Below are 16,469 nucleotides of genomic sequence, written 5' to 3' on the forward strand. Positions count from 1 at the left end.
ATACTTTATAGTCATTTTGTTCAGTATAGTTAAACGTCCAATAGCTATTCATTTGGTGATCAAACGAACCCCCACAGTTTTTGGGGAAAAGGCTGTAAGTTACAAAATTTACCTTTTTATGTATAGTATTTGTTATTTGGAAGTGTTTAGACATTTTTTGGGGGGGGGGATTGGGAATTTTTCTGGGAAAAAATTAAAATCAATAAGAATAAAAAATACATGCAAAATGCAGAACTATTATAAAGGCAACTTCTTTTTTTTACCAAAGAGAAACATTTTACTTGTACAAAATCTCTTGATACGGGTTTAATTCCTCCCAAAAAAATAAGCTTTTTAATAGGTCTCCAGAAACTGCATTTGCTTGTCTTCCTAGATTTGTCGCTCAGCATTCGTTGTCCCGGCTATTAAAAGGTGGTATATTTTCTTCACAGAAATAGTGAACTTGATTGGATTGCCAAAATGTTCCACGAAAACAAGTTGACTGAATTAAAAAGATGCTTACACCGCTTACTAGCAGTAATTTATTTAGTTCACATTTTTGAAATGCTTTAATTTTTTAAAACAATTCGTAATTATATGTTTAGGCCAACATTTTTTTTCTACTACAGATTATGGACGGTCATGCCTTGAGTTTGGACAGTCATGCTTTGAGTTTGGAATGCCAGGGGCGTATGTAGGGGGTTAGAAAGAAATCCCGAATTTCTTTCAACTTCTGGGTACTTTCTATTCAAATTATCAAACTTTTTGTATCCCCCCCCTCCAGAAAAGATAAAATCCAGTGTGTGGGTCTATTGACGGTCTAAGATGTTTTTCCCCTAATTAATCTCGAATATTTAGTTTAAGAAAAGCAAATTTTATCCATTTTCCTTTGATTTTGAACTCGTTTTATCAGATGATTTATTATAATTGTAAATTCTTCCTTGTGTAAAAAAAAAAAAAAAAAGATTTTGATTTCTTTATTTTTTCAGACTGGGAGAGCCTTAGAAGTCCAGATCGAAGCTGACGAAGAATGGTCCTAAGTTGCCTTTCACCGGTTTGAGTTTTTCCACTTGTTAAGTTCATTATGAGTGTTCATTATTATCTGATAATTTAAGCGTTAATGTTCGAATTCATACTCGGAAGTAGTCATTAAGTTGTGTTGTACATTTTTGTAGCAACTGGATTGTTATAAATGTATTTAATATCCTGAAAATTGTCATTTCCTCTATTTAAGTATGTTGATGCTGATGAATTCACATATTGACTAAAAACGAATTCATAATAGTAATAAATTCATAAGATAATAGTAGAGCCTCAAGTATTTTCCAAGGTAATTCATCTATGAATATTTACGTCCAAAGATAGAAATTACTAATGTGAATGAATACCAGTATCAAATAATACGGACATCTTATAATAGTGCAATCTGGCGCTAATGTCAACCAAAAATTCTAACTGCCATCTAGTGTTGGGCGTAAAGTTAGCTTTTTTCAGTGTTTTATAAAGCAAAATTAGTGTAACTGGCAATGTTACTGTACTGCCTAATTTCAGTTTCTGAGAAAAACAATTCAAAAGCTTGAAAAGGTGGCAAGAGACACCAAAAGTTAGATGGTGCTTTTGTTGACGCTAGTGCCAGTTTCTACTCTCAGTTGTTCATTCTCTTTGACTAATATATTAACAAAATATGTAAATGAGAAGAAAAAAAGTGTCAGCGCATAGACAGCGTTCCCTAGTTACTTAGTTCAAAATGTAATTTGAAAGACTCTCATATATTTTTTTAATTCAACAATTTGGTATATGTATTAATTGAAGCCATTAGCAGCAGTAATTATTGCAAAGTTGAACACTTTTAGACTTGATACAAGAAAGGTCCTTTAATCTCTGGAACGTTTTTGGTGAAGGTGGAATTAAAGACGAGTCTTGGTTGTGACGTCGCTAGAAATTAGGGACAATGTTGTATTGATGAGTAAGAAATATCGTTGGTATATTGTATTCACCTAATGAATGGTATAACATCTTCATCTCGAATCTTATGAACCACGATTTCTTTGGTAATTATGCGAAAAATATTTATAGAGAAAGTGAAATGCAAGGAGAATATGTTAATTGTTTGCGATTATTTGACATGATTGCTGGCTGCTCAAGGAAAAATGAACTAGTTAAGAATATTGTGGATCTGAAGCTTTGGAGTCACAAAGCTGTGACTCCAAAGTTGGCTCCTGCTATGAGTCCAAAAGCTGCGACTGTTCTTTTTACTGGCTTGAAATTTCAGACAAGACAACAATCTTGTTTTGGATTCTTTTTTGCGGATTGAAAATTTGGCAGAGCAACAAGAGTTAAAAAAAAGAACTGGTTTTCCTTTCCAATAGAGGCTTAAGAGAATTCATAGAAAAATGATCCAATGAAATGAAAGCCCATACGAAAGTATTAAACAGTAAGCCCTCTTTGTCTATGCTTCTGGCCTACCAGGAGTCTGTTCGGGAATTTAAGGGGGATTTTAGCATAAATCAAAATACACTATGAATAAGTATCCAGGTTGCCAAACGGCATATCTGCAACATATCAGAAACAGTGAAGAGCATTATGTAGAAACTTTCATAGAAGTTTGAAAGGGATGTTGAATTTAAAAACACTGTATGTATCTCGGTTTTCAAAAGGGCGTATCAACGTTATTTCACAAATGGCTAAGATTATTAATTTACAATTTTAAGGAAACGTCATTTGGGACGTTCAACTAATTTCAGAAACACCCAGAAAACTTAAGCAATAGAATAGCAAGTTTGATATACAGTAAAGCTGTCCTGTGCTGGCGAAGTGGGTTTGATCTCAGCTTGGTGATACGAGACCCAGAGTTCGAACCCAGCTCTGATAATACACTGCCGGGCTAACGTAAGCTTAGTAGTTAAGAAGCGACGTTAATCCAATGTTATAGCATATATACAGTATCTCAAAAAAATGCCATTTTGTAGAAGTATGTTTTTGAAAGAATTGTCATGTGATCACCCTAAGTTTTGAAAAAACTTGAAAGAAAATGAAAAAAAGCACCAAAAGTGTCACATTTGGCAACGATTGCTTGCAAGCCGAAAAAAAAAATTACAAAGTCGCAGGACCTTGAAACTAATCAAAAATATTGCTGTTTGTACTTACTTACCTGTGGCGGGAATCAAGCGTTTCCACCTCGCCCGGCATCGATGGTCTTTTATACTTCTCCGGATTAAACCAAAAATATTATTATCTTGTACTGATAGATAAATGTGCCATCAATTTTCAAAATAATTGATCCAATAGGTTTCAATTAGTGTTTTTAAACACAATTCAATAACTGTCTATTGAACGCCAATCAGTACAGAAGCTAATTACAATAAGTTGATTGAATGTAGGGCATATATCTTAAGCTTAATAATGGTATTAGAAGAGGCAACTTTGGGCCCGGAAACCGGTTTTACTACTTTGATATCGTTATTGCTAATATATAAATATTTACAAGGCAAGTTTACCCCCCCCCCTCAGTGGTGGCATCAGGGGAGGGGGCTGTGCCCCCACTTTAGATTTTCAAAGATACTTGTCTTGGGGGTATTCTCATTGTTAAATGCCTTTTTGTAATATTAAAAAGACTAAAAAATTTCCCCTTCTAGATATTTGAAACTATATCCCCTTCCCCGTAATTCTGTGCAAATTGATGTTGTTGATCCTACACCCCCTAGCGCTTTCATTTATAATAAGGTTTGGTTCAAAGATAACGATTAAGGTCTTGTCTGGTGTATTCAAATTTCTTCACACATCTTAGTATAGTATGTTTATTTCAGAAATGAAGCTTAAGGCGGACTTGACTCATTTTTATATTATTACTAGCTGTTGGGGTGGCGCTTCGCGCCCCCCCAAGCCCCCACCACCGCGCGCGTAAGTCGTTACGCGCCATATTAGTTACGCGCCATTGTAGTTGTGTCCCTGTGTCCCACCTGTGAATAGAAATAGATACATATATATATATGTTTTTAACTACGTAAAACATGCGAATATACAACATTCTTCGCTGTCCCATTGTCTGTGCATATAAATAGATTGTCAGGTTTACTGACTCTTGAACATGCAACATATAATTGTCCATGGGAAAAACAATCCGTATTCAGATCTATATCTCATTATTCTAATGATGTGTCCCTGTGTCCCGGTCGTCATTTATATATCCTGCCTGTGCCCCCGGCGTCCTCGTTGTAGTTGTGTCCCTATGTCCCGGTCGTCATTTATATTCCCTGTGTCCCGGTCGTGATTTGTGTCCGGGTGTCCCAGTCTGTAATTTCTCTTTGAGGTTCCCGGTCGTCATTTATATTCCCTGTGTCCCGGTCGTCATTTGTGTCCCGGTGTCTCGGTATGTAATTTCATCAGTTGACAAACATGACGTCAGTCGACAAACAACTTCATGACGCATACAGCTCAATCCTTATAATGACGTCAGTCGACAAACATGACGTCACTCGACACACACACACAGACAACTTATTTTTATATATATAGATTTAGCAACGCATAGATTACAAAAATTAGGCGTGCTATTTTTGTCGTATGGTGATGAATCTTTTATTTAGTGTTATGTTCTTCTGTTTTTCAAGCCTTTTAAGCAGATTAGATTTTGTATTAAATAAGTTTCTTAGTAATATCTATTTTCGTTTGTAGTGTGATTCGGATCAAGCATAGTGGTGTCATGAAGGTTGTGGCAGGTTGAAAAAGGACTGTATCCCCCCATATCCCTTCGTTGGAAACAGTCTTTGCCCTTCCCGTCTCTTTTATTTCTGTGAATTGGCACTCCTGGGAGTGCCAATATAACCAAACATGAATTTAGGTCATGAATTGCCGCCCGACTTAAGTGGTTGCTTTACTTGCATCCGTTAAGTTTGTGTAATGCTTCCGAGAATTCAAAGTAGAAATGAATCAGATATCCTTTTGAAAATTAGTGCCCTGGTGAGAAGGGGGGGGGGTGAATTTGCAAATTTCTTAAAAACTCATCTGGTAGGGCGGGTTGGAGTGAAGGACATTTGTATCGATATTTTGAAAAATGTCTTTTGAAGGGGTATTTTGATTGAAAAATGTCTGTGTTTCCAATTGATCAAAACGACAATTTCCTCTTCCCTGGATTTTCAAAAATAATTTTAATCTAGCCCGTATTTTTGTGAACGATCCCACTGCTTCCTGGCATCCAATCAGAGCTATTCTGGAAGGTTGATTGAAAAGCTGATTGAAGCCCTTATCAAGATAGCGAAAAGGCCCTTATCTCTGATTTTACTGAAAAAAGAAAATATGGTTGATGAGATGAAAATAAAGATGCATGCACTTTTGCGGTAACATTAAATTTCTAATTACATGAAAGAAATATATTAATGACTATTTTTCTTTTCAGCATCTAAAACAGTTTTAATTGTTCCTAGTTTCTTTTAATGCTCCCACTTATAACTATCCTCCTTCCTCCCCCTTGGCCTTGAATAGGTCCTGCTGTATTTGTCCTGTAGCCATTTAACATCTCTTTATCTTAGTCCCTTTTTCTTTCAAGGGAATCATTAGCATATCAAGCTTTTCAAATAGAAATTATTTTGCTATATCTCAGATTCTTCAAAATGTTTCTTGTTACTGCATCATTGTAATAGTATTTTTTTAAACTTGTATTTTAAAATTATTTATAACTATAATATTTAGAAATATGCATGATTTTTGTTCATTAATAATTCTTTGATAAAAATTTGTCCATATTTTCTGAGCTTGAATGAAGTATTCTCTCTGTATTGTGTTACCAAGCTCCCTTTTGTGCTACCATAGCTTAATTAAGTTATGATTTTTCTAGTTGCTCTATCTTTCCCTCTCCTTCTTGTATAACTATTGCTTTTTTTAATTGTTTGACAAACATCTAATGCAAACTTGCAAATTCCATTGAGTCCCTGATGAATGTGGATTCCTTGTAAAAATTTGAGCATTTGCTTGTATATGAATTTGGTTGATTTCTAACTGGATTGTTTTTATTTGATAAGCAAAGTATAACTTACACTTGCTTGTGACTTGTAACAAGCAAAAAGCTATATATTTTTTCAAATCTACCCCCAAGTTTTAAATTTGATATTGTTGTTGGCATTTGTATTCAAAAGTTTTCAATTTTGTATGATTTGATATGGTTTATTGATGGATCAACAAATATTTGCTAGGATGCAAGTGTCATTTTATATGTGCACCAAATATCAATCAAACCACCTTGAAACCTACCAAATTTTATACTAACAAGCAGTAGGCCAATATGTAGTGAATAACAAATAGTTGATATCAGACAAAAATGCAACAGAATAAGATTATCATTAATAACAACAATTTACATACAAGAGTAAAACAATCTCCATACAAGAGGATATTTTGTACAAAGGATTTAATCTGTCTTGTAAAACTTCCAAAATGGATTATTAAAAGAAAACAGTGCAATGGTATCAAGTACAAGAAAGTCAAGAAAGATACTATAGGCCAGCCTGTACCAATATGGTTCTTCACACTATTTTCTGCACTTTCTAGGCAGTTCATAATTCTTTTGCATTTTGTGCAAATTGTGAATATTGGTAAATGAGTTGCTCTATGGTTGTTAGGTAATTGGTTTTAATTCATATAATTTCTGGATTCTATTGAATTTTATTCATCTTTTAATTGTTTGTTTTTGTTGGTTTTTTCTTCAGCACTTTCCTTGAATATATTATTTCGTTTTATGCTGGAGAAGAGAGGCAATTGACCTCCCAAAATATTTGCTTTGTTTGTTTATTCAGTATTCTTGTTTGGTCTTAAAAACCCCATGTTTGATCATTTCTATTCTTTTACATTCTGGTTGGCCAATGTGGTCTAAGAAATTATCTTCAAAGAAGGAATTATTCCCTAAAAGTTCAGATTCCAAAACATTTTGATATCATTATTTGCACATGTATTATACAATGATCTTATTACAACATGACTACCGTTAGCCAAGTTATACCTATGACATCAATTTCATCCCTGTAAAAATGTAATGGTTGAGGGGAATGAGGGATTGAATCATGCACAAAGATAGCAACTTCTTCTCCCTTTCTATTGGTTGATCTATCTTGTTGCACTTGTAGCCAGGAATTTTGATTTTCTTTAACTCATGAAAATTGGTCTCTTGTAGACAAATAATCACAATTTTAATTTGATAAAATTGTTAAGTTTATTTGAGTTGAGAGATACACAATTCCACTGAATTATCTTTTAAAGGGATAGAAATATCACTAGTTATTTTTTTCTTACTGTGAGTTAAAGGAGAGCCTCAAATTGGTTGAGGATACTAATAATATCAAAGTTGAGGATACTAATAATATCAAATTCTATTCCTTCAAAAACGATTTCAAGAAATAATGTATAGCTTTTTCTCTCAGAATGGTGGACTTCAGGTACTAAGGAATGCTTGTTTTGAAAATAAAGGTGACTGAGATCAAGTATTGTATCAGCTTGGAGGATGAAGTATGACCTTTGGCAGATATTGTAGCAGTGGGAATTACATGTGGTGAAGGTACAAAGTTCATTTCTTGAGCCTTTGAATAAGATTTACTAGTTTTGTAGCTTACTTCTGAAGGGGGGAAATTTGAATCAACCTGAAGAGATTTAGAGGTAGTCAATGGGCATTATCTTAAATTGCAGCTTGGAGCAATCTAAGAATTTTTCCTTGTAGAAACTCCAGTGTTGATAATACATGACACATAGTTGAATATGTATGCTGGACTAGTGGTTTGATGTTGCTGATTTGAGTACTTCCCAGTTATACTTCCATTCTTTTGTTGACCATTTGTTGTAAAGATGGGTCTTAAAGTTGTTTGTGGTTTAGGCAGCTATTGTATATGGTAGTAATTTGTTCCAGAGGTTGGCAACACAGTCGGTCAGAAAATGGGCATGTTGTTGCTTTGAGGGGAAATGCCTGGATAACTGCAAGTTATGTCCCCTTGTATGAGAGTCCTGAGATGCCAGAGGAAGGAGATCAGGGAGTGCCTTTGAATTAATAAGTTTAAAAACCAGAACGGCATCACCCTGTCTTCTTCTATAAACCAGAGTTGGGAGTTTCAGCTTGCATAGCCTTGTAGGGTAAGAGAGTTCATGTAGTCCACTCATCATCTTAGTGGCTCTTCTCTGGACATCTTCAAGAATTTTAACATCATTTTCTTTAAAAGGGGGATGCAAGGACCATGCCTGTCTCCAGCCTTGGCCAAACAAGCCCTTTATACAAAAGGCTTTTTATACAAAATTTTAGGACAACAGGAAGAAATTGTTATTTCTATTAGCCCCAGTGATGAGCTAGCTGATGCTGATGCTATCTTTAAGATCCCCATCAACAATTACTCCTAGCTCATGTTCTTCCACCACTAGAGAAAGGGACTGACCATAAAAAGAGTATGTTGTATTGATATTCTTGAGTCCAAAGTGTAAAACATGGCATTTTGACACATTGAAAGTGAGTAGCGAAGATTTTGCCCACATGCTAAGGGGATCAAGGTCTTTCTGAAGCTGGGAAGTATCCTCAAGAGTGCTAGCTGGACCAATTACCTTGGAATATTGGGTATATATCACCATCTTGCTTTTAAGTGCTAGAGGAGCATCATTTATGGAAATATTGAACATGGTGGGGCCAAGCACACTACCCTGTGGAACCCCAATGATAAGAAGCTGAGAGGAGGAGAGGATAGAATTGCCATCTGCATCAAATAGTCTTACATGCTGAACACAATTCCCAAAGAAATCCAGAATTCATTTAAGAATTTTTTACACCAAACCAATAGATTGTAGCTTAAGCTCAAGTCTCCTATGACAGACTTTGTTAAATGCTTTTGAAAAATCAAGAAGGATCATGCAAACAGGGATTCCCAACTCTAGTAGTTTTGTATTATAGTCACATGAAACGAGGAGATTAGTATTGACTGATCTGTTGCTTCAGAAACTATGTTGAGAAGATAATTCTGATCAAGATGCTCAATAACTGCTTTATTGGCAATACGTTCATTGTTGACAAAAGTATGGCAGGTATGCCATACTGTTTGTAGAGGATCTTTGTTGTAGTGTACTAATAGTACTATTGTTCCATATCCTTGATGGAGTTTTAGTGCTATTTCTTAAAGTGGGAATGCTTTGCTTGAGAATAGTGCTGTATGATTTTGTAACTATTCCAAGTGACAGGTTTTCTTTACAGGCAATTTTCAACACTTGTTGTCTATCCAGGTATTTTGGACATGCTTTATGTCAAATGAATTATGATCTCCTTTGCAATTGGCACATTTAGACTCAGAAGTGCAGGATGGGTGTGAGTGCTCTTGAAAACAGACATTACATGGGGCTTTGGTTGGCTTTCAGTTTTGAAGACTTGACCTAGCTTAATGCATTTTGTGTATTGGATAGGCTTCTTTTGGTACAATTTAAAAGGTTTTGGTTGGCCAAATAGAAATATTTTTTCTCTGATATTTAACCAGGGAAAATAAACAGGACACTTACTCAGTATAAGTCCAGCTTCATTTGGCTTACCAAGTCGATGAGCCTCTAGCATAGGGGTTTCTTCACCTTTAGATTTCATTAGGCCTTCTTTAATGTCTACTATTGAATTTCAAAGGGGACATTAGAAATCATAATTTCTTGTTGTCTTCCTGCTGGTAATGATGATTTTAGACTAGCTATAGCGCTTATGTTATTGATGCAGGCGATTTCTAGTGCTTTTAAGGCATCTTTAGCATCCAGTAACAAAACATCTTGGACTTCATCTGTTGTAATATTTGCAATAAAATTACATTTTAATAATTTGTAAAGATTCATCCTAGTTTTCAAAATTTCTTTAGTAGTGAACAGTTGTGAATTGTTAGTAGGTATGAAGTGCATAAAGGGTTTCAGAAGGGGGGATATTGTAGCTGGTTTCAGGTTTGATCTTAGCCCTTCTGGCTTAGACTTCAGGTGGGGTATTGGAAAGTTTCTTTCTTTTCTACTTTCAACTAGTTTGTAACCATCATTGGGATCAGATTGCCTACTGGTACAAGGTGAAATAACACCAACAGCAATCATTGTAACTATGATATCATAATGGCTGGCTTCTTCATGATTGGAGGGATGTGCTATGTGTTACAGCCTCCTTTGACTGACCCCCTTCCAGAAAGGGGCCAAATGCATCTAGTTTTGACATCCATTCAAGCAAAGGAAAAATTGGTGGAAAATATATAAATGAAATAGCTACATATTTTTCAAATTCTAAGGTAGCATTGGCAAGAAAAGTGATTCTCTGGATGAATAACTTTAAAAGCTAAAAAACATGAACGCAAAATTAAACCACTTGCCAATACCTACAAATAATAATAAACAATGGTTCTAAATCAGTTCTAAATAAGTGACAAAATTGGTAAAAAATTCTTTCATATTCTTGGTAAGTCAATGCAATTATGTCACCTCATGAAAAAAAAAACTTCTCACATTGTTCAGTGTTAATCATGGCTTCTTTTGCACTAGGTCTTTTGATTTCGAGATTTGTTTTACATTGTTTGTAGGGGAGACCAGCCAAAAACCAGCAAAGTTCTTGTGTCAGTCATTTTGTCTCAGTTATCATATGACCCTCCATAACTGGGACATTTATTCAATTAGATAAATTCAAAATGGAATAATAAGTTGTTTAATACACCAGTATATATCTGTTTTTTAAATATAGGATCACAGATACATATTGTTTTAAATAGTCAACCCTCTCATGCTAATTCACGGTGGGTTGGGTTCAACCTGTTGGAGGTTCTCTCTCAGGTTAATTCACGGTCGAGGAAGGGGGAAGCAGTATATTGACAAATTTGGCAATCTATTTACAACTGATTACCCCGCCAAAGAAATAAATATAAATGGAAATAAGAGTCCAATTCAAGGCCTACAAGGGCCTCCTGCAATCTGCCTTGACTCTGATGCAAGTGAACATGCAATTATAAGCCAAGGGATTTGGGCCAGAAACAAAAATTTCAACTGTCTGTAATTGACTACAAAAAGTGGATTTGAATTTGAAATTTAAAAAAAAGGGAATAGTTGTGGGAAAAGTCAAAGTCATGGCCAATTGTAGAAGAAAGCCAAGACAGATTGTTCAATTAAGTGGGCAGCCCAGTCAAGGGTTAATTTTATCCCTTGGCCAATTGTAGAAAAAAGCCAAGACAGATCTCTCTCTCTCTTTCTCTCTCTCTCTCTCTCTCTCTCTCTCTCTCTCTCTCTCTCTCTCTCTCTCTCTATCTCTCTCTCTCTCTCTCTCTCTCTCTCTCTCTCTCTCTATCTCTCTCTCTATCTCTCTCTCCTCTCTCTCTATCTCTCTCTCTCTCCTCTCTCTCCTCTCTCTCTCTCTCTCTCTCTCTCTCTCTCTCTCTCTCTCTCTCTCTCTCTCTCTCTCTCTCTCTCTCTCTCTCATTCTCATTGGAGGAGGAGATGAGCGCTCTTACTGCTCCTTACTTCCAGTTGAATTATTTTTTCATTTATTTTCTCGTTGTTTTTTAAAGAATGTTGAAAAATCCTGTGCCCCATTCATGGAAATTCTCGTCACTCATGATAAATTCCTCCATGGAAAGATCTTCCCACCTAAATAGGCCTATACTGCTTATTTATGCATGCAGTTTTGTAACCTTTCAGCTGTGCTGAACAAATAGATATCTCAAAATTTTCATTTGACGATTTTTGAGAAAAAAGGGACGTGTGAGTGGGGCTGGTTGCCCTCCAATTGTTTTGGTTACATAAAAAACACATCCGTGATCTTTCTTCTGGCGAAAATGAAAAATTTTACATTTTTGCAGATAAGAGATTGAAACCTGTCAACTTCTGTCAATATCTTCAAATAATAATAAAAAAAAAAATATTCAAAGCAGGGAACATTTCGTTGGACCCGTAGTTTCTCGCCGCTTGTTGTTATAAAAACTTAACCTAAAGGATCTTTTAAAGCCACTATTCCTCAGTCATTTGACTATCAGTCATTTTAACTATGCCCAATTATCTCAGTTATTCTATTCTTAGTATATGCTATTCTTCAACCCACCTCCCCCCACCTAATCTGCAAATATATAGCCTAAACTGTTATCTAAACTATTATATTTTTCATATTTTGTTTGATTTCATTAACATTAATCAAATTTCACTTCCCGAGTGTTTATTATATAACTGATAAGTATTATTTTGACCTTTATATGATCTGTATGCACGGTCGCCTTCCCTAGGGATGTATCACTATTTCTAGTGATTTATTTTTTATATAGCCTCAACAACAAAAAAAATCTAAATTAGAACATAAATGACCTGATTATTGAAGAAAATCACTAATTCCACCAATAAATTACGAAAAACTAGTGTTTTCTTTTTTCACCGGGGGGCAAATCTGTAGCCCAAATCAGGAAACTATTTAAGACTTCTCTAGTAAATTCGGGTGCTTTCTATATTACTCACATTGCTTTGGGGTTCTGACCTCCTCCTACCTCCTTATGAAAGAAAGAGTTCGTCTATTTAGCTAGGAATGAAAAAAATTAGGCCATGGGAAAATGTTGAAAAAGATTGCATCTTGATGCCTATGCTTCGACAATTGAAGTTGTGTGAGGGAATTTCCAACTGTGCATAGGATAAATTCATTGGTACAGGCGAATATTGGATAATGCAGGAACATCGTAAAAACACACATATTTTAGAAACTTCACAGATTTCAAAAAATCAAAAAAAAAAATATTTTTTAGCCTATTTACGGTTACCATAAGGTTGTTGTAATGTTGTTAAGAATATTTTAAACCTTATACATTCTTTGGATTTTTTGTTAATACTTTTATTTTAGTGAATTGATGATTGGACAAGTTCCAGATTTCGTGGTAGAAGAGGCCTTGGGGGAAGGGGTCGTGGTGGTAGAAAAGGGCCATTGGATGATTCGTAATCAGCTAGTGAGACGACTGAGCCAGAGCGTGGTGGAGTAACCTATATTCCAGAGGAGGAAGAAACCGATGTGCTCCTTTTTCACCGAGGAACTACTGCTGGAATAAATTTTAGCAGATTTTCAAATGTAGCAGCCAAGGTTAGTCTTTTTGGGACCTGTACTTCGCTTCGCTCAGTGAAAATAAATCTCTATTCTCTTTCTCAAAATAAATTCAATTTCATACTATTTTGCGGTGTAGAAAGTAAAACCATTAGTAAAACATTGGACGTTTGGGTTTTTTACGCGTCATTTATATGAAAATTAATCTCTAAAATTAATCAAGATCCTAAGGGAACATCCCCAAAGTTGTGACCTATTTGCATCGTTTCTTTGTTATTACTGTATTTTTTCTGCTCCTGAGCATTTAATGCGAAGCAAATAAGAATCTGAGACTCGTCACAGCTATTAAACAAGAATGTCTCTCCCTAAAAGCTCGGATTTGTCAATAAACAAATTTAGTTTTGTTACTCCTACATAATTATGTGTTGTTTTTTTTAACTTGAATATGTCTCTTGACAACTTGCTCTTATAGCGAAGAGGAAGGAAGCCGTTGTCTTTTCGAAAAATTTGGGATCGGGATCTTGAAATCCCGTTCCTTAATTTATATTCTTTGCTATGAGCGGCCAATGTTGTTTGTGGAATTATCTAAAGGCCTTTTATTTCCTCTTTTCAAGAGTTGGAGCTTAGGGGCGTAATTTTCTATGTGGCAGGGGGTAACTGCCATAATAATATTTTCCAGGAAAAGTTGAGGTCTACAATTCAAGACTTTAAATCATCTGATTAAAGATAAAAGGAGAAAAAGAGCTTTATTAGTGAAAGATAAACTTTTCCCGGAAAATATTATATAAAAAAAGGTGAGTGCAAGTGATTTTGTGTTTTATTCAACAAACAGCAAGATATCATTTCAGTCATGACTTTCACCTTTCCAGAAAAAAAATCACTTAAAAAGTTTTCAAAATTATCTGAAAATAAAGCCGTAATACCTTCGTCAACTCTTGGACCAGGTGTAATTAATTTTTCATCAAGGACCTGAACGTGACAAGAAAAGTCCGTATTAGAAAAAGGTCCAACATTTTTGTTTTAAAACTAATAAAGTCCCTGTAGAAGAAATTATCTCTTCAATAGAAACATCTTTACATAGAAACCCCATCCTAATCAAAATTGTTTATTCTAGTAAGAGCTTCTACAGTTAAAACCCTGTCAGAGTTTGCTTTAAAACCAGAAATCCCTAGCAATTCTATCAAAGACATAAATATTCTTAATAATTTAAGAAGGGATGAATCTATTATTATTACAAAAGCAGACAATGGACACCAAGGACTACGACTCACAATTAAACGCTTCACTGAAAGATGAAAAAACGTACAAACAACTTTCTTTTGACCCGACGGACTTATACACAAAGAAGTTTAAGAACGAGTTAAAGAGTTTGAAGGAAGAAGGGAAGATTACACCTCAACTTTTCTACAAATTCTTACCAAGAGTTTCTTTGTGCCCTAAATTATATGGACTTCCAAAGATACATAAGCCAAATCTGCCGATACAACCAATTGTTGTGAGTAGCAAGTCACCAACAAGTGGTTTGAGTAAGTGGCTAGTGTCATTATGTAAACCACTCATGTCTACACAAATTTCTTACATTAAGAATTTGTCAGAACTTGTAAAAAAAACTAAAAGAAGTTGAGATTTCTTCAAATTCTATAATTTCAAGTTTCGACATAGTGTCAATGTATACAAGTATTGATGTAAAAGCCGCAGAAATTCTTCTTGAGAGAAAGATACTAAGAAATTTGGACTTAATTGGTGGTGAAACAGTTTTGGAAGTCGGTGTAATTATGAATTTAGTTAGGTTGTGCAACATGTTCTCTTATTTTTTTCAATTCAGAGGGGGTTTTTCGAACAAGTAAATGGTTTACCCATGGGCGCCCCTTTAAGTCCTTTATTAGCAAATTGTTTTGTAGAAAATATTGAAACAATAGCGTTAGATTCATATTTTTCAAAACATAAATTTTGGGGGAGATACATGGATGATATAATTTCAGTATGGAATTATGGGGTGGAGGAATTAAAAAGTTTTTTAGAACATCTTAATTTTTGGGGAGGGGATTTAAAATTTACAATAGAATTAGAAGAACCACTATCCGGGTTGGTTAATTGACCAGACTTTTTCGAAAAGAAGGAAAAAATTTCTAGAATGTTCTGACGATATTCTGGAAACAACAGAAAAGAAAGATATTTTTTGTTCTCTACCATATGTTCCAGGTTTGAGTGAAAAACTTAAAAGAATTTTACAAAATAATGGTAAAAGGTAGCTTTAAGAGGTAGTAATACTTTGGCTAGTTTTTATGGCACTTGGTATTAACCAAGTGACATATAGCAATCGCCAATTCTGTTGGTCTGTCTGTCTGTCGGTCTGTCGGTTTTGCTACTTTAGGCACTTCCAGGTAAGCTAGGACGATGAAATTTGGCAAGCGTATCAGGGACCGGACCAGATTAAATTAGAAATAGTCGTTTTCCCGATTTCACCATCTGGGGGGGGGGGGCCGGTTAATTCGCAAAAAATAGAAAAAATGAAGTATTTTTAACTTATGAGTGGGTAATTGGATCTTAATGAAATTTGATGTTTGGAATGATATTGTGTCTCAGAGCTCTTATTTAAATCCCGGCCGGATCTGATGACATTGGGGGTAGTTGGAGGGGGGAAACCTAAAGTCCCGGTTTTGCTACTTTAGGCACTTCCAGGTAAGCTAGGACGATGAAATTTGGCGTATCAGGGACCGGACCAGATTAAATTAGAAATAGTCGTTTTCCCGATTTGACAATCTGGGGGGGGGGGCGGTTAATTCGGAAAAAATAGAAAAAATGAAGTATTTTTAACTTATGAGCGGGTGATTGGATCTTAATGAAATTTGATGTTTGGAATGATATTGTGTCTCAGAGCTCTTATTTTAAATCCCGACCGGATCTGATGACATTGGGGGGAAACCTAAAATCTTGGAAAACACTTAGAGTGGAGGGATCGGGAGAAAACTTGATGGGAAAAATAAGCGCAAGTCCCAGATAAATGATTGACATAATCGGAACTGATTCGTTCTCTTTGGGGTAGTTTGGGGGGGGGGGAGTAATTCTTAAAAATTAGAAAAAATTAGGTATTTTTAACTTATGAACGGGTGATTGGATCTCAATGAAATTTGATTTTTAGAAGGATATCGTGTCTTAGAGCTCTTATTTTAAATCCCGACCGGATCTGGTGACATTTGGGGGGGGGGACCTAAAACTTGGAAAACACATAGAGTAGAGGGATCGGGATGGAACTTGGTGGGAAAAATGAGCACAAGTCCTAGATACATGATTGACATAACCGGAACGGATCCGCTCTCTTTGGGGTAGTTGGGGGAGGGGTTAATTCTGAAAAATCAGAAAAAATGAGGTATTTTTAACTTACGAACGGGTGATTGGTTCTCAATGAAATTTGACATTTAGAAGGATATCGTGTCTCATAGCTCTTATTTTAAATCCTGACCGGATC

The 16,469-nt window shown here is 35.4% G+C and overlaps 1 protein-coding gene across 7 annotated transcripts in view; it reads left to right on the top strand.

The window, feature by feature from the left end:
* The window catches only part of LOC136031075 (uncharacterized), a 94,371-nt gene that overhangs the window by 36,201 nt on the left and 41,701 nt on the right, over nucleotides 1-16,469 (top strand). The window contains exon 6 of one of the 7 annotated variants that reach the window (XM_065710336.1): nucleotides 12,806-13,039. The exons of 5 other annotated variants lie outside the window; for them this stretch is intronic. Coding sequence is in view for 1 of the 2 variants with exons in the window: in XM_065710341.1 (XP_065566413.1) it covers nucleotides 969-984 (16 nt within the window). In the remaining variant the exon portion in view is untranslated. Of the gene's footprint in view, nucleotides 1-968; nucleotides 1,193-12,805; nucleotides 13,040-16,469 lie in introns of those variants that run through there. One more of the 7 variants, XM_065710341.1, reaches the window with a different exon arrangement.

Source organism: Artemia franciscana, chromosome 9 (assembly GCF_032884065.1).
Source record: "Artemia franciscana chromosome 9, ASM3288406v1, whole genome shotgun sequence".
Lineage (NCBI taxonomy): Eukaryota > Metazoa > Arthropoda > Branchiopoda > Anostraca > Artemiidae > Artemia > Artemia franciscana.